Genomic DNA, 19,375 nt, shown 5'->3' on the forward strand with positions numbered 1-19,375 from the left:
TATCCGTTCGTTAAATTACAAATGCGGAAACATTCCGAAAAATATGCAAGTTTGTGAACTTAAATTCAATCAAATGATTTATCGAAACGTATTTGCCGCATATTACAATCGCGCAGTGCATCACGGGAAAGTGGAAGCAACCTGAAAGTAAAATGGGAGTCCTTTTCCCCGACTGCTGCTTTTCAGGCCTATCAAGTTGCAATCATTTCTCGTTGCAAGAACCCTGCATTGACCCTAATTATATAAAATGGTTGATGCAGCTTACCAGGGTTGGGTTATGTCAAGTGCACAGCCTGGGTATTAGTTTTCCTGACAGACCAAACTGTCAATGAGTTTGATTGACACACAGTATGGCAGATATTGTGATGTGTGAGTGTAGTGTAAATGCACCAAACTAAACCATAAGCTGAAAGTGTTCCCTCTTTGCCTGGAACCTCTTCATCCTGAGACCCAGAGGTGTCTGACAATGAGATCTCCAACGCTGCAGAAAAGAAAGTGTCAACCACGTCTTTGGCACAACAAGTAAGTGCAGGTTTGAATTTTGATGCTGAGGTGTATTTATAAATATGTCATCCCCAGCCGTAGAATTATCAGTATATAAATAAGGAACATTAAGCATTTGCTTATTTTGACAGATTTCTGCATGCTGACTTTCCTCTGTCTGCAGTGAGGCACATTTTGTGCACATTGCATTTGTGCTGCAAATTTAAAGACTGCAAACAAGAGCTCACCTTCAAATGAAGGACAGTGTCTATAGCTTGTTATATAATTGGCAGAATATTCACTATTCAGTAGGCTATAATCACTATATCCATCGTTTTTTTCAAACATCCTGTTGTGTAACCTGTTGTGTTATTTTCCTCTGGTAACTGCAGCAGCTGTTTCTGTTTGCTTTTACCTGCAGTATATCCTCTTTTTCGCAGTTGCCATGACCCACTTTCCCCTGGGGTTCATTAAAGTTTTCCCTAATCTAATCTAATCTATTTATGGTGTGTTTAGGGAACAAAAAGAGATTTTACTTTGATACAGGTTCATTGCCAGGAAAGACAAGGGATGGCAGTACAGCATTAAATACTATGGACTTTGTAAAATATATTTAATATGATGAAGTGATTATTTGAGGATAACAGTCAGAGTATTGTGCATTATTTGTGCATGTTTGGTATCGTGTCCTCTTAATACTTGGCACACACTGCAGTAGGTCTTGAAGAACAAAGCAGATGAAAAGAAGGATTGGAAGGAGCTCTTGGGAATCCAGAAAACAAAGACAATACTGACCCTTATTAGGAAGAGGGCAGAATTAAGATGCAGCCCCATGTCTTTGAAGCCTTAAGAAAGGTCAGCCTTCACTGCATATAGTACTTAAAATGACAGTTAAAAAACATTTTTGAAAAAGACAGACCGCAGATTGAGACAGGTTTGTGAATTGTCACCAAAAATGTTCAGTGTGGCAAACTGATCTGAATCCAGGTTGCAGCAACTGCAACAAGGTATAACATAGACACAACTCTCCTCAACCACATCCTCCAACTCCTCCTGGGGGATTGTAAGGAGATCCCAGGTCACATGGGATATGTAATCCCTTCATTGTATTCAAGATTTGCCTCAGGGTCTCCTCCCAGTTGGCTGCACCTGGGAGGCATCCTTATCAGATGGCTAAACCACCTGAAATGGTTCTTTTCATTTGAGGAAAAAGCATCTGTACTCCTAGGACCTTTCAAATGTCTTCTCACCCAGTCACTACAGTGACTTGTGGCAGCAGAGATATTGTCACATGGTTCATAAGTTCTCCTTCCACCTTTTCTAGAACCTCTTAGAGGACAACCGAAGGTCTTTCTCCATGACCTCACCAAAATCCTCTCACACATGAGTTTGCCCACCACAAAAACCCCCTCTTCAAACAATGCTAACCATGGTAGAGAGTCTGACTCTGCACAACCATACAATATTGGGTCATGGGTATGCTGTCTTGCCACACACAAGGACTGGCCTAAAATGTTCAGGGCAATACTAGTCAGACTGGTAGATGAAGATGAGAGCGATTGGGGACAGATAACCTGCTGCAGAGAATCTCTTGCTACATGGATTGGGACAAATACTGAGGCATAGCACAACACCATGGCATCAGCCCTTCTGAGAAGAACTGGTAGAGATGTTCAACCGATGTCAGCTCAATCATAGATATGAACATCTTTATCATGACAAAGAATGAAAAAAATTCTCATATTCTCACTTGAGATTAATTGATATCCTACCGCACCCATGGCCACGGAAGCTGCTGCTTTATCTTTGTCCCTAATCAAGCTGATTCAGCCCACGCTTAGTGTTCATGTGGAGAAATTGTCCACGACTGCAAATATCTGGAAAGTGTATCTCTGGTTAATATGCATTCCTTTCAAAATATTCTTGCTGAACTCTTCACATGCAAATACAGCGATAATACCGATAAGACCCAGCTAAAACCACAGGTGATTTGAAATGCATCATCCTATAAAACCAACCTGTTTAGAAACTCACTATATGTGTATCAAACAGAGATCGTTCCTGGCATGAGCACCAACTGAAAATAAATAAGGATTGTATGAAAGACTTTTCTTATTTTGGCAACCCAGCTTGAAACTGACATCAAGGCAGCATCTCTCCCAGTGGCTGTAAAGAATCTCAGCTGTGTACATGAAGTATTGCAGCTATGGCCACTGGGCATTAAAAAAAATGATATGTGGGATAAATGTTTGCTCTGTCAGCAACTGTATGGACTGCATATATTGGAGGATTTCTAGTGCAGGGTTGCTGTAGACTTCAGTGTGACATTCATATGTTAATTTTCAATCCAACCTAAGAAGCTCAGATCTCCTATTTGAGATACTTAAAATAAATGCATAAGCAGCCAGTAGGCTATAGAAAGAAGATACAAAAAGCAACAACAATTTCATTCATTTTCTATTTAATTTGTCACATTATTTGATAAAGAGAAAAGCAACTTTCACTTGCCCTGGACCAGTGATGTAAAGTGGAGAGCACGTGTATGCTTTTATGATGGACCCCAGTGCATGCTAATTACTAGTTACGAAGCGCGCGCGCGCACGCACACACACACACACACACACACAGTGCTTGGAATAGCCTACCAAATCTAATTTGCTAAACATTCATGCTGTACTTCACTCTCTTGTCTTTTCTTACTGATGCTTTTGCGTTTGAAAGGCATTTTGTCACATGATTAAATAGCGACTTGACACTGGACAACATTAACATACGCATTATCCAGCAATTCTTATTGTATGTTCATGTGCGACAAACTATACCAAAGAAAATAAGATATTATGCATTTAACTTAAAAGTTTTTCTATTTTACGTAGAGTAAGCATATTGTTGCACATTGCTACAGACTATTTTACCAAAAAAGAAAAAAAAAAGGAAACCAGGATGGAGACGGGGTTGCTGGTCAGTGGGCAAATACAACAAATTGCATGGTTTTGAATTTAATGTGAGTACCTCTTTGAACAGAGGACTCTTTTTTTCTAGGAATGCAATCTGAGTCACTCAAGGGTCTGTTCTCTGCCAAACACTTTGTTGGAGGGCCCGCTCACTCCGCAGACCCATGGGCCCCAGTACAACCACACTGTCTATATTTATGTCCCTGTCTGGACTAATCTTCTGCCACCTGTTGTCATTTTGCCTCATAGCAGTTTACTATTGTGGCTAAATTGAATCAAATAAAATCCATGCACTGCTTCGAGTCTGCTTGTTACACAATTTTGGGCCTGATGTTTCAGAGCTGTCCAATGCAAGGCATTTTTAGACACAATTTCCCTCAGTGAAGACGGACAGGTTTGATGAGTAAATTCATATTATTTACACTTTGCCACAAGGAGATGAGCTGATTAGGAATCTAATTTCAAATATATTAGAAAGCCAATGGGAGAACATATTGGAGGATGCTTTGCAGTTTTTATAGCCTTTCTTATCCCACCCCATTTCGCCACGCTTGTCACAATTTACTGAAAGGCTTATGCCAATTAAATGTAATGTATTCGAAATGTACATCTTCTCAGCATGCGGGCCTGCACTCTTCTTGAATACACTTTTATCTGGTCAAAGGTACATGGGTTTTGCCCAGCACAAAACGCCTGAGTACGTGAGTGCTGTCCGGGGTTAGGTGGTTACTTGATGGTTTCTAAATTAGGATTTTGTCGGTTGTTGGAGGGTGAATTTAATGCACTGGCGTATCCCGGTGGTTGCCTAGTAACGCGCTGGCAGTGAGATCTCTATGGTGGGCGCTCCATTAAAACCGTTGGCGCTCCTGACCTTGGCGTCGTGAATGCGCAAAGCACACAGACTGTGCAAAGCAGGAGATAAGAGTAGTAAAGATCTGTGCGTTTGATTCTGAAACCGGGGAAAGATTTCACACACAGCTTATTGTCTTAAAGCGGAACTCGGGGGGCATGGTATGGAGGAAATCTCGACATGGAGCGCGTATCAGCTTCTGTAAAAGCAGGTGAGTTAACCTAATGATTCTGTTTTTTTTTTCCGTGGGACGAATCTTTGCTCAGATTGATCACTCACATCTGAGCTAATTGTTTCATCCGACGCGAATGTTCAATGATAGACCACGAATGACCATTTGTTGGCTCGCTGTTTTTTCTCCATTTTATTCAATATAACACCGTCCTAGACCCAGATTAAACAAGCTTCCCAGTCACAACGTGAGGCAGCACACAAACACACACTACAGCAGTTTGTCGATGCTATCTGGGCTGTGGCTGTGGTTTTCTCCGTTGGTCTGGATCTGTGCATTAATTTATTAAGCCCCGATCATTATGTTGAGTGCTACCTGCATGTTCTCTATGAGGTAGTCTTGTCTGCATCAATCTCTGCTTCTCTTTATTACACTGCTAAATTAGGGGGATTTGGGGAATCCACTGAAACGGTTTTGATCCACACCAGTCGAATTACAAGGGCATTGGGAGCCCAGTACTGTTGTCTGATATAGGCTCCTTTCTCAAATGCTTTCATGTCAAGGGCCCCCGGGCTATGAGAACCTAATCGATAAGATGTTGTCCCAGAGATTTTTATTAGTGTTGAATTGGTGTTGAATTGTGTGCCTGTCAATGATGTAGGTGTGGAGATCGTAACGGTGAGAGAGAAACGTGATTATAGCAATCATTCTAATAGGTCTGTAATTGAGATCAAGTCAGTCAGATGTGAATTAAAGTGTCTGGGTCCCAGGAAACCCAAGCCTTTTTACCCAAACCACCACCGTGATGCATAAACATGTGGCTGGTGCAAAGTAGTTCATTAGAATAATATGTAATGCAACATTTTTGAAATCACTTACTGATTTACTGCAGCAAGACAAATGTCTCCCATGATAAAATACCTTTCCTGTTGCCGGTATAAATTGGCTAAACTTGCAGTGTATCAAACATGAGTGAGTGATGGCTCACTTTAATACATGGCCCATTTGGTGTAAGCCATAAAGCTTTAATCCACATCTGTCCCATCTCAGAGCGTGAGTTGGAAAAAGAATACACTGCAGCTGAAGGTAGTATTCAGCTGCTTTGACAACCTCAAGCCCTAAAAAACTACCTTAGCTTTGTTCCAGGGATTTAAATTAAAAGTTTGATTTGATTTCAAATAGCAAAAAAATGGAAATCTATTGAGACTGATATCAGGAATTCATGTGTAATTTAAAAGGCCACTCATTTTAAGAATTCATATTACCCCTTTGATCTGCAGCAGCTCCAGTAAGTGTCTTGTTTTTTTTTTTTTCTTTACTCCTTTGTAAGCTTGCGACACCTAACCGAGTCTGACTGGTGAGACCCACTATACAGCTCCTAACCACTAATTTGATAATTGTTAACAGCAGGTTTTGTGAGCAGAGATGATTTTCACCTCCAGATGATTTATTATCAGTGTCATTTTCGAACCAGAAGATGCCCTGATCTACAAAAAAAAAAAAAAAAAATCTGGTTCCCTATCTATTCCATTTTAATGTCTTCGGAGCCGTACATCACTGTCACATAACAAGATAGGGGATGGAAGAGGACAGTCTTGTCCTTTTTTTTGCCGATGGGGAACATTCATTAATACAAACGAAGCTGGCCTATGCAGAGATTTAGTATATTTCTCCAATGAACCTGTGTGATATTCCTCTCATTTGTTCCATTCTTTCGAACAGGGGAAACTATGATGATGTTCAGTATCGGGGAATGTGCTCCTGCACACCTGTAATAGTCAGAATGAGCTCCCTTTAAGGGTGTTTATGTTCCTGCCAGTGTAAACAAAATGCTGCAGGGAAGGGGAAAAGCCAATGCACCACAACTATGCTTAATTAGTCTCTCATATTAGGAGGGAGAAAGTGTCCTCTGTCTTAATAGATAGGTTCATCAGACTGAAAGAAAGCTGTTTAGCAGCAGTCTTTCACAATGCTCGGGGCAGTACTCGTCAATAAATCTGATTAGGTTAACAAGCTTGTTTTTGCTTTGTTCATTGAAGAGCCAGTGAGAACCTGATGTTGAGCATATTATGCTAACTACGATCCTAGACTATAAGGATTAAGATGGGATGCGTTTTGGCTGACAAATGAGTTAATTGGAAGCAGCACAACACAGTTTGTTCTCCATGAATGAGCTTATATTGATACCTTATTTGTCATACAGTATTGGATGTGAACGTGCACACAGTACTGTTCACCGAAGCGTGCACACTGGTTAACCAGTAACTAGTTATCACTTGTCATCACATCCAATATTACATGTGATGTTATGTTATGTGAAATATTACCAATAAATATTACCAGTCCTAAGATCAAGGAATTTTTCACCTAGAAATAAAAAATCAAAAATCAAATCAAGTTTATTGCAGTGTACGCAGTCATACAAAGCACAACGTAAACTAAAACTGCCAAACACCAGGACAAATCTAACAAATACCTAAATAAAATAAAATGAAAGGAAAATTAAATGTTGAAACAGTAAGACATTAGTTGTATATATAATCCATATATACAACATATTCAAAACAATATGAGCAGTACATGATAATATATGTGATATAAGGGTGATAATGACATCAGTTTGACAGGAAAATGTGGAAATATCTATGGCTTCCATGATGTCTGTTTTGTGAATGCAGCATCTCTCAATACTGGGGAAAAAAAGGATGTAGTGCTTCAATAGATGTCTTCATATCATAAAAGCTAAATTAAAAAAATTCACCCTGCATTTTTGTTTCATGGACTAACCATTATGATTTGTTGAAAGAAGTGAAAAGTGGAGGGTGGGGGTGGATGGGCAGCAATCTAGACTAGGCTAGAACAAACCAAATTCTGAAGCACAAGTGTCAAAGGATCCTTTTCATCTGATATTCAACTCAAACGGTCTTTAGCTGCCTAGAAGCCTTCCTCAAGCCTTTCAATTAACCTGCAATTACTCTGCTTTATGAGGGAGGGTGGTGCTACTGTGGTCCCATCAGACATGTTTGTTTTCAGATGCTTCCATTATGTGGCAGACAGACAAAAAAGATTCAAAAATTCCCTGTTTGTGATGTGAGATAGTGCTTTCCCATTGTGGTCCTTTTAATCTCCATTCAGCGTATATTGAAGATGTGTCATTCACTTTGTTGCTTTTACATAAGAGAAGGGGTGCTTAACACCTTTTATCTTGAGATGCTTTCACAGCGTCACTCCAACATCACGGCAGATGGATTTTTCAGATTCCTCCCATCGCCTCCTCCACTGATACACAGAGATCAGCGTTCAGTGATTTGTTCATGTCAAAGCATAAATTTGTTTTTTTTAAGACAGCAATTTATCCCAAAAGGTTATTAGCATTGAAGGAAGATGTGGAACAGTGAATGTGGCTGATATTAAGATTATATAAAAGCATGTATTGAGCCACAAGATACCAGGAGAGGATAAGTCAGTCAATTATACAGACATGTTGGACAAATTCCACACAGTTTTGATGTTTTTCTTATGTTTATCTTCTTTTCAGATTTGTGTGCACTGCAATGAAAAGTGGAAGTGGGGGCAGTCCATACCTGGCTGAGGAGTATTTGGATTTGATAGCCGTCAGAACCAAAGGCACAGTGAGTGATGTCTGTTTGACAGGGTCAGCGCAGAGGGACTGAACGGACGCTACACTGTGCATTTGTGCTGTGCAAGGGCACTGTCTTGCCCAGACCATGTGGCTGGCTACATTTAGAGACCATCTGTTGCCTGCACACCTGCTACATCAGCAAGGGACTGTAACCATCACCCACTGTGCTCTTCTTTGGTGGATACTATGTTCCTGCTGGTCATTCACAAAGGCAACAAGCCAGAAATTCTACCCGACAGTGACCACTCAGTTTGGGAAACTGCGAGGCCTCAGGGTTCCTGTGCCCAGCGAGGTGCTCAGGCCTGTCGATCAGTACCTGGGGGTCCCCTATGCCGCCCCGCCTGTGGGCGAGAAGCGTTTTATGCCACCAGAGCAGCCCTCCTCTTGGTCAGGTATCAAGAATGCTACCCACTTCATGCCTGTGTGCCCTCAGAACATCCACAACACCGTGCCAGAGATCATGATGCCCATATGGTTCACCTATAACCTGGACACAGTAGCCACATACATTCAGGATCAGAGCGAGGACTGTTTATATCTAAACATCTACGCTCCGACAGAGGATGGTGAGTTGGTGTGGTAAAATGGACAGCAATGACTTTCCACGTTCATTGATCATTGGTATGGTGGCCCCGATGTTGTCCTGTTGTTGTCATGAAGCATGCATGTGACCACAGCTCATGTCATTGCTGCTGCCAAGGGCTGATTTACCATCCAAAGCTCCGTCACCAGTGTTTTCCCTGCTGCAGTAATATTTAATTTTAAATAACAGCCATGTTCCCATTGATAAGCAGGACCGTGCTGATATTTTGGTAGGCGTGGCTACTGAAGATGTTGCCCTGAAGCCACTCAATGTGTATAGATACACACAGAAAGTTCCAATAAACGCACCGCGGCATTATCTCATTTTTCCACTAACAGACCATCCAGTGCAATATTGCTGAGGTAAGGTGTTGTTCAAGTATCGGTCCACCTAAACTAAGCAATAATTTTCAGCTTTTAAAATGATGAGTCTAGCATATTTGGCCGTCACTGCTGAGCATCAAAGCAAATCATGAAGAATGACTTAGGAGATCTAATAAAGCTACCAGTGCCCATTTTCCATGTTTGCTAAAAATTAAAATTTCTTCATATCTCACAGAATCTCTGCTTTGTTCGACAGTGTGTCTGCTGGGGACCAATTAGTGAGGTACAGGAGTCAACTCCTGTCTGTCGCTTGCTGCGTCTCTGCCGTTTTAGTATCTAATAGAACTGTGAAATGAACCAGCAAGGGAACATTCTGTGTGTCTGCTGTGAATCTGTAGATTATCAGAACAATGTAATAACATAATGATGCTGTATCTTCTCTGAAGTGTTGACAAACAGATTTCTCTAATTCAGGTTACTTCAATACACCATTTAAATGTGGTTTTTCAAAAGTATTTCCTCCTTCACGGGGATTCAGTATAATACAAAACATTCAGCATTCAAAGCTGAACCGTGTTCAGCTTTTGTACGTAACACAGCACTCTTTGACTGACTTTTGTATGGTAGCATAGCAACAACAGATAAACAGTGTGCTTGAGAGGTAGCAGTCCAAAATGGTGCAGTCCATGTGTTACAAGGCTCCTGGCCTGAGTGCTGCCTAAAGGCCTCTTCACCCGGCACACAAACACGTTAATTAACTTTCACATTTGCATTCACATTTCAACGGAAATAACATAACCCATCCTTTCTATACATTTTTATTTCTTCAGACTTGATCATTGCTTATTTAAAATGCACCTCGGGCATTCTGTGACTTTATTATTTGTTCCACTGATGTGAAAATTTTGCTGTTTTCACATTTGCTCATCTGCAGTTTTCTCTTATTTTTGTCCTGTCAATTTAAAGATCGTTCTATAAAATTTCCAGTATTTAAAATTTTTATCTTATCACATGATGTCCCACTCCATCCTATAGTTTACTAACTGTTCATCAATAAACCATATAACCGTCTACCTATACATATATAGAGTTTGTGTAAAAATATAGTTGTACAGAGAGCTAAGATGAACCAAGTAAAATGTATTACTCCAACTGGGTCAGTGTAACATTACAGACACTAAACCAATCAAACAGTGTCTGCATATGTGCGTGTGCATATCCACTTCCTGCCATTTCCTACAACTATCTAACAAGGAACATGAATTTGTTTACTCGATGAAAGCAGAAATCCAATCACTTAATCTGGAACTAATAATGTAATTGTGCCTTACATCTCGTTTCATTTTGTCCAGGTAAAACATACTGTATGTAAATGGACTAATTTTCTTTTTGCCTATAATTCATGGATCTTTTTTCTCCTGATTCTGTCAGTTTGATTGGAGCATATATTAAATAAGAGGCACAAACAACCATGCTATTTTGAATTCTCTACTTCTTTTTTTCCTCATGTGAATCCCAGGGAGCCAACACAAGAAAAAGGGGGCGGCTTTCTCACATGCTGAGACTCATGTATCTGAAGGTATTTTTAAGAGCTCAAAGTCTTGATGCATGGATTCTTTTAGTTGAGTTTGGTGGATGAAGATCTTACATTTCTTACTTTCCTGAGTAACTGTGGGGGTTCTTTTATTTTGAGTGGAATAAGAAAAATGTCTGATTTATGATTACATAAGTTTGCTGCTCCTGCACTTCATGTCTTGACTTGAGCATTGTTGCAGTCCTCTCAGTAAGAGCTACATTTCTGCTTCTGTGCACATGAAACTAGATGTGGCATTATATACTTGTGTGCCCTATCGTCCCTTGCAAAGACAGTCGTAAGCCAATATAACAAATTAGTCTCCAAACATGAAATATAGATTTTCTATTTTTATTGAAGTTTCTATTCTGGTTCATACACGTAGATAACAAGAGCTCAGTGTGATACTTTTCAGCTGAAGTCTACACATGTAAAACGTGTCTTTTTTTGCTTGTGCATGCATATTTTATGTTGAACTGTAAAATTCCAGCAATACAGAATTTTCTTCTCCACTGAGATCAAATCACAAGTCAAATCAATGCATTTTCTTCTTTTTCTGCCTCTAATGTAGAAAATTTCAGACATGGCACAGAGTACAAGTATGTTAATATAAGTTAATGCAGCTCTTGTTAATTATATTTGACCTTTTTATTCATACACCCCTTGTCAGAGTGTATTTACCATGCATTTTCTGAATGTCATTACAGCTTGCAAACCACTGGCCTACCACTGCTTCTAAGCACATTTCCTAAGCAGTCTTTACCCATACTTCATACTGACTCATACTGTTGATAGGAGGTTTTAGCAACAGTATGTCCTGTCCGTACTGTTGCCTGTGTTTGCTCAGCATATGTGTGTCTGTGTTGACATTGCAGATATAAGGGACTCTGAAGCTCGACCTGTGATGGTCTACATCCATGGAGGCTCCTATATGGAAGGCACTGGAAACATGATGGACGGCAGCGTGCTGGCCAGTTATGGGAATGTTGTTGTCGTCACGCTCAACTACAGAATTGGAATATTAGGTGATGACAGTGTCGCTGTGTGGTGGCACTTAATGGGGTTTCAAATGGGGTGTTTAGCCCCTATTTAATCTGAGAGAATAAACCGTCGCAGTGGTCATTAATTTCCACTTGTGCTGCTGTTATTAACTCATAAAAGAAATAGAGACGTGAGAAAGAAAAATGAAACATCATATGAGAAAATATAGGCAAGTGAGACCTTGATATGCATAGTTTGATTTGCATACAAATGTTTATCCTCAGAAGAAAAGTGATGCAAATATCTTGTCTTGTCCTTGTTGTTAGACCCATTGTGAAAACACAATTTATCTTCCTTTAGACTGATTTGTCTAATCTGTACAAGATTATCAGCCTTTGCCATTCTTGAAAGAAAAAAATGATTTAAATAGGGTGTGGGGGTGAATGCAGCATTCCCAAGGTCAAGAGTTTTTGTTTCCCAGTGTTTAACATTCAAAACAGTACGTTGTTTAGATGAGACTAGACAAGGGAATAAGTAATGGGATCAATTGGAAGAGCACAGTGACCTCTGTGCGATTTTATGAAATTTATGTAAAGAAATAAGCACAAGTAAAAGATTTATTTATTTATGCACTTTGAATTTTATGAAGTCACCAGTGAGGAGAGTCTTTGATGAACAGAACTGAGGGGTAGGGCTGTGTTGCATGGAGTCGACTAAAGTAGTCAAGACACTGTGGGAGAGAGCAAAGGGATTTTTGCACCTGAGGGGAAACCGTGTCAGTTCATTCAAACACCCTGCTGGGCTACAACTTTAGATCAAAGCTGTAACATATACTGTAGATCTCCACTTCAGCACTGGTGCTGTTGTCTGCCTGTGTACCTCAGGTTTCCTCAGTACTGGTGACCAGGCGGCGAAAGGAAACTACGGGCTCCTGGATCAGATTCAAGCTCTCCGTTGGATCAGTAAGAACATTGGTTACTTTGGAGGAGACCCGGGCCGCATCACGGTTTTTGGCTCTGGAATCGGTGCTTCATGTGTCAGTCTGCTAACTCTGTCCCACCACTCAGAGGGTAAGAATCTTCATTTCACCATCTCATTTATCTCTGATTTTGATTGAATATTGAGCAAGTTAAGGTAATAAGTAAAGCAGTAATTTAAAAGCAGTGTCAAAGTCCACGAACTTGAGATCTAAGACTTCATTTCTTCTTCATTTTGTCACATTTATTTCATATCTTGAAAATGTCACCGTTACTTTTTGAACAATAAGTTTTAATCATTTTGGAATTTTGTTCTTTGTTTCAAGTGCAGCTCTAAATGGTTTGTCAGGGAGATGAAGTGTTATGATATGGGAGTAGGGTAAAGGGGGTATTCGTTAAGTAAGTGATTGCTTTTGTTCCCCTTTACTCAATCTAATCAGCCTAAAAGCTTTGCCTCTTAAAATGTGAAGCTCTTAAAGAAGCACGCTGGCATTAGAAACTTTTCACCATGTCATTGTGTTTACCTGTGTCCCTCAGTTTTTACCATTCAAACTATATATAATACATATACAGTATATATAGAAGAATTATATACTATAATACTTAAGTCTTTTGGCATCAGATTTTTTATCTGCACTGTATTGTACAATAAAGAGTTTGAAAGTTTGTCCAAAAATATAAAAACACCATTAATATTTTGCATTGGTCTACAGTAATTGAAGTTTTTGAATTGTAAGGCTTGAGAGGAGACACTGTTTATCAAAGACAAGGCTGTTGCAAGAGTAAAGCAGGACTGGAGAAAAGACCAAATTATTTTGATATTTTTTGCAAAAAAATAGATTTTTTTTTTTCACAGAGATAATGGCAATGCTTTAGTTTGCATATTCCACCTACCACCAATTTATGCTATCAGTTGTTCTAATATAATTTATGAAGTGACAATAAGAATTCAGTTAAAAAAACCTGTACATAATTCATTACTAGAGATAGAAACCTGGTCTCTTGTGTCCACTGAAAAGAAAAATAGCTTATAATGTTTATTCTCTATGTTAACACTTCTCCAAAGCTAATTGCAAGGTGAGTTATTGTGGGTGGCCCACAGGGAATTGAACCTCTTATCTTTACCGTATTATTGCCCTGGTCCTCTCATTGATGCTGGACAGAATCACAAGAGGAGGCAGAAACTGTACAGTTTCATCAATGGCAAAGAGGCTGCGGCAACTGTCCTTTTTGAGGTTTGTATTTGATGCCCTCGCTCAGCTGCAGCGAATGCACAAAGACCTCAGGCTGTCTTTGAAGTAGACTAGCTAGCTGCTGCCCTAAAAAAAATTTAAATAAATGACAGCAAAGGAGGAAGAAAGTGACACTGTCCCGGCACTCTGTTTCAAGCGACTGCTATGCCTTAACCTCAGCAGAGTATTTTTTGAGTTGATACATATCACTTGTCATTTTTAGGTGGTAGATACTAAATCCCTTGAGACAGGGGTGACGCACTGCATATAAACAATTCAACAGAGCGGCGTGTTTACTGTATCAACATTGAAGGATCAGGGTTACTGCATATTCAGCTCCCCGCACAGACCCTCCACTGCACAGTTGGAATCAGCAGTCTATATGTAAGCTATGCTGCTTGTTAGAGACACAACATTAACGATTCTACAAAAACAGTAGGTCTGTGAAATAACTGGTGCAGGGAAAACTATACACCTCTGAAACATTGCTGCAAAGAGATCATTAATTTGACTTGCAGTCACCACCATTTGCATATAGTAAGGACACCGCCTGAAACAAATAAGGGGATCAACAATTTTTTTTGCCATTTTTTTTGTGACTGTGTGTGATTGTATTGTATTTCATTCTTGTTAATGCTTTATCTCCCTGACTAGTATTCAAAATGAATCAGACATAGGCTTCTTTGCGTTTTTCTTCCTTAGTTTTGTGTTGCAACAAACGATTAATTTAACAATGAATAATCATCATTGTAAAGTGAATCATGTGTTTGCTTGGGGCACTTCAGAATGCTCTTGGTTTATGCTGAAAAAAGATAGCAAAAATAATGTTTTGGTGCACCCAAGGACTAACCACTGCTCTCTGGGCTCTTTTTGTTTGGAATTTTGTGTCCCAAGGTTTGTTCCACAGAGCCATCATCCAAAGCGGTTCAGCACTGTCCAGCTGGGCTGTGAACTATCAACCAGTCAAATACACTCGCATGCTGGCCGAGAGGGTTGGCTGCAACGTGCTGGACACCGTGGACATGGTCTCCTGCCTGCAGAAGAAGAGTGCAAAGGAGTTGGTGGAGCAGGACATCCAGCCTGCCCGATACCGCGTGGCTTTTGGTCCGGTTATTGATGGAGACGTAATCCCGGATGACCCGGAGATCCTGATGGAGCAAGGCGAGTTCCTTAACTATGATATTATGCTGGGTGTCAATCAGGGAGAGGGACTGCGCTTCGTGGAGAACGTGATGGACCTGGAGGATGGCGTGTCAGGCAGTGACTTTGACTTTGCTGTGTCAGACTTTGTGGACAGTTTGTATGGCTACCCAGAAGGCAAGGACACACTGAGGGAGACAATTAAATTCATGTACACAGACTGGGCAGACAAGGACAACCCGGAGACCAGGAGGAAGACTCTGGTGGCTCTATTCACCGATCACCAATGGGTGGAACCCTCAGTGGTGACAGCTGACCTACACGCCCGCTACGGCTCACCTACATACTTCTACGCCTTCTACCACCATTGCCAGAGCCTCATGAAGCCAGTGTGGTCAGACTCAGCACATGGAGATGAGGTGCCTTATGTGTTCGGCATCCCCATGGTGGGCCCAACTGATCTGTTCCCCTGTAACTTCTCCAGGAATGACATCATGCTCAGTGCTGTTGTTATGACTTACTGGACCAACTTTGCTAAGAGCGGGTGAGTAACAGCAAATCCGGGGACAAACGAAAGTACATTTTAACATAATCTCATCCAGTATCCCATTTAAAGCTCCGATGGTATAACATAGCTGACCTCACTTGTGCAGATCTGTACTTGAGTTGTGAAGTTCAGGCATATGTTACTTCATCTAGTTTTGTTTGTGCACAAGAACTCTCACAAGTAAAGTGGTGCTTCAGTTTTTGTCAGTTAATATGAATTCCTTAACATCAAAAGTCTATAAATTAGCTTTATCTTTAATGCACGGATGCCTTTTCTGGTAAACTAGGTCTACCTCTCCATGCTCAGAAGGATTTGACCTCACCATTCATGTAAAGAACAGTTTAATTTTATGCGCATTTAAAAGCGACACTTTACTATACAGTCAAATTGAATGGCTGTAGAATATATACAGCTATGTCTTTTTAATACCACATTGTCTCTTTTTTTAAGGAGTCAGTTTATTCGTCTCTTTATGCACATAACAAAGTTTCATCACTTTGGGCAGACCTCTAAAGGTGATGAAATTTACAGCTTAATTCACATAAATGTTTAAAGCACTGTTGAACAAAAAGGATGTGTTAAAGAGTGTGTGTTTCAAGCGGTAGTTAAGATGTACTCCATAAACCTCTGCCTCTTCTTCACTGTGAGAGGTTTTACAAATAATCAGTACAGAAATCTATATACTGTATATTCATGACTGCTTGTAATACACAATATTGACACACTGGTACCACATATCATAGATTTGAGTATAAAGCCATTTTGTTACTGTTCCAAATTTTAGGCATGGGGCTGTCTTTCCTTCTGGCAGTTTATCACTTATATCAGCTTTACATAGAGGTGAAAGCCGTTTTATCTATGTATCTATCTATAGATATCTATAGATTAATTCAGGTGCAAGTGTTATCAGTGTTTTAGATTATCATCAGAAGCAGCGACAGTCTGGATTTTGAATGCAATCAGTCTGTGTGTGATGACCCTAGCAGTGGGCGGAAGCACAGCACAGGTCACTGTAGGCGGTGGTTTCAGTGTGTAGGAATGAAGAATTATTGAGCCCTTGAGGAGAAATGGTGACATTACATTGTGTTGATCTATTGGTTGGCCTCCTGTTGGTCCTGTAGTTCTCCTTCTTCTTTTGTTTTACAATTAATGAATAGTGCTTATGTTTCCATTTGCATTTGGAATGGCAATATCACAGTCATACTACCGGTAGGGTATCACAGAGTGATGTACTCAAAGACATTATCATTACATGGATAACTTGTGTTCAGTAATATACATCGTCACATGGCAAATGTAAGAAAAGTCATATACAAAATAATTTAACTATATGTTCAGAGCAAAGAATTGTATTCCACTCAGTTATTAATCATTTTGACAACAATAATCAATGACATGATGAGCTCATCTCATTGCAATATGATGTTATTCTGAGAGTGAATAAACAATAAGACTGAATTTATCTTTCCTTTATGACATTTATTTCTTAGGACTTTCTTATGAAGTTTTCTGTCTGTAATGTGTCCATAGGGATCCTAATAAACCAGTGCCACAAGACACCAAGTTCATCCACACCAAGGCCAATCGCTTTGAGGAGGTGGCCTGGTCCAAGTATGACCCTTACGACCAGCTGTACTTGCACATTGGCCTGAAGCCTCGTATCCGTGATCACTACCGTGCCACCAAGGTGGCCTTCTGGAAACACCTGGTGCCCCATCTCTACAACCTTCACGACATGTTCCATTACTCCTCCACCACCACCAAGGTCACTCCGCTGGATCCCACCCAGTCCAATGGTAAGAGGTCTGGCAGCACCGGTCGGCCTCCTGTATCCACTGCCCACAATGACGGTGATGGGGGTAGAGAGATGGGTCCACTGATCATGCCGAATCCGAGAGATTACTCCACGGAACTCAGCGTAACCATTGCTGTGGGAGCATCACTGCTCTTCCTAAATGTCCTAGCCTTTGCTGCTCTGTACTACCGCAAGGACAAACGCAGTCGGCAAGATACGTCCCAGCAGCCCAGTCCCCAGTGTGACAGCAAGGGCAACAATGTGAGCCACACCAGCACCATAGATGAAACCCTGTCATCCCAGCAGAGAAACCAGTGTGAGGCCCTTCACAATCCTCTTCACGTCTCGCCGAGCTTGGACTACTCACTCAGCCAGCGTCGCTCCCCTGACGACATCCCCCTGATGACCCCTAACAACATCACCATGATCCCCAACTCCCTGATGGGCCTGTCCAACATGAGTCCGTACAGCACCTTCCCTGCTGGTTACAGCTCTGCAGGCCTGCCCAGCACCCACTCTACCACGCGGGTATAGCCTGGTGGGAGGCGAGAGGAGATGCAGAGGGGAACTGTGACGTACGTAAAACATGGAACTGTAAAGCTGTATTTAGGATGTGTAGGTAAAATAGGACCGAGTATGTTCGTTCTGTCTTTTCCAAAGGTGTACAACCACCAACATCCTGCCTTTGCTGTCTCATAATAGGAAGTCTAACTGCAGAGTCATTTTATAATAATCATTTTCAAAGGCAGTCAAAAAGATAAGAAGTGCATTTCATTTTCCACTTTGGCTTTTTTGGAACTTTACCTAGCAAGAACTTAGTATAATGTTTATACAGTTGGATTTGTATGGGAAGCTTTTTCTTACTCTGTGATATCTATTTTGATCTCGTGGGACAAAGTGACATTCAATTCATGGTAGCTGGAGATGAGATCTGGGAAGAGCTGAAAGCAGTATTATTATTATTATCAAGCTATTTTATACATATTTCTCATGATACATTGCTTATTATGAAAATGTATTTTTACTGTAATTACTTTAAAATGCTTTGCTCACATAAGAAATTACTGTGGAATCATAACATCTCTGGATTGAAACTGGTCACACATGTGGTAAAAATTTATCCAAACTATTTCTCTCTGGTAGTGCAAAATATAGTTCCCGCATGTGTGTGTGGGTGTGTGTGACTTGGTGTGACTGAGTGGGTGTGTGTACTTAGAAATGCGCTACAAAACTGTAAATTAGCCATTGCTTGGAATTAACCATTCAGTTTTGCATATGTAGTGTTGTGTAATCTATTGTAGTCTATTTGAGTATCTTTGCTAAATTTTTATTTTAAGTGTCTATAATTTTGCTTAATACATTGTAGGAACATAACTTCTGCTTTTGCTATAATATAGAATTGCTTATAATGTGTTTTCCTACTTAAACCAACTCATGGTTCTTTTGGCTTGGCTTCTTTGTACAGAATAACCTTAGACCTACATTTTATTTGTCATTGTTTATGAATACTGTAAGGTCTTCAGAAAGATAACTGTAATTACATTGTAACTGTATGTATACCAACTCAGTTATTCACATTTTAAAAGGAGTTTCATGAAACTTACAGATATTTCTCCTTCTCCAAGTGGTTTGGACCCTGTGTGTACCAAAATATAAATAGGGGTCACTGTAGATTGAATGGACATGATGGACATCAAGATTTGAGATTTGATTTCTTTGAACCTATCATAATGTTGTTTAATCTAAATGAGACAAATATTAAAAGACTTTTGGAACTAAATACGAGTCTTGTCTAAAGTTGCAATTCGACCTCTCTCCATAAGGACAATTAGGTACAATAATTGACTACATTGTGACCTTCAGAGTATCAAAGCATAATTGTGTGAAATGAAAACCATAACTGTTCAGTGTCTGGGTCAGGTTTAACCCAGAGTTGAGGATAAATTTGCTCCAGTTTATGCCTCTCATGTATGCTAACATATGAGGATTGCACATCAAGTTCTACTTAAAGGTTCTAGAGAGTAGTACTACTGCATGTGAATAAAGTTGCATCAAGGATTTTGTGGCTCAAAGGGCACCTGATAACAAAGAAATCTGGTATATCACTTGATCTAAAGACAAG

At 40.2% G+C, this 19,375-nt stretch overlaps 1 protein-coding gene across 3 annotated transcripts; it reads left to right on the forward strand.

Moving 5' to 3' along the window:
• Window positions 1-143: 143 nt before the first annotated feature.
• Window positions 144-19,026, forward strand: nlgn3b (neuroligin 3b). 3 transcript variants are annotated; one of them, XM_046410785.1, is made up of 7 exons: window positions 144-522; window positions 7,998-8,668; window positions 10,528-10,587; window positions 11,457-11,606; window positions 12,447-12,632; window positions 14,666-15,455; window positions 16,989-19,026. In XM_046410785.1, the coding sequence occupies exons 2-7, from the start codon at window positions 8,188-8,190 to the stop codon at window positions 17,785-17,787; spliced, it is 2,466 nt and encodes an 821-aa protein (XP_046266741.1). In that variant the 5' UTR covers window positions 144-522; window positions 7,998-8,187; the 3' UTR covers window positions 17,788-19,026. The 3 variants fall into 3 exon arrangements, with proteins under 3 accessions (XP_046266741.1, XP_046266743.1, XP_046266740.1); XM_046410784.1 differs by lacking the exon at window positions 144-522 and adding an exon at window positions 3,972-4,498; XM_046410787.1 differs by lacking the exons at window positions 144-522; window positions 10,528-10,587 and adding an exon at window positions 3,968-4,498.
• The last annotated feature ends 349 nt before the right edge of the window (window positions 19,027-19,375 follow it).

The sequence above is a fragment of the Scatophagus argus genome, chromosome 14, assembly GCF_020382885.2.
Source record: "Scatophagus argus isolate fScaArg1 chromosome 14, fScaArg1.pri, whole genome shotgun sequence".
Taxonomy (NCBI): domain Eukaryota; kingdom Metazoa; phylum Chordata; class Actinopteri; family Scatophagidae; genus Scatophagus; species Scatophagus argus.

Bases quoted from the DNA above. Each gene is read 5' to 3' on its own strand.
- nlgn3b (XM_046410785.1), top strand. From the start codon at position 8,188: ATGTGGCTGGCTACATTTAGAGACCATCTGTTGCCTGCACACCTGCTA. The intron at 10,588-11,456 runs GTATTTTTAAGA...TTGACATTGCAG, and splicing joins TGAGACTCATGTATCTGAAG to ATATAAGGGACTCTGAAGCT. The intron at 11,607-12,446 runs GTGATGACAGTG...TGTGTACCTCAG, and splicing joins CTACAGAATTGGAATATTAG to GTTTCCTCAGTACTGGTGAC.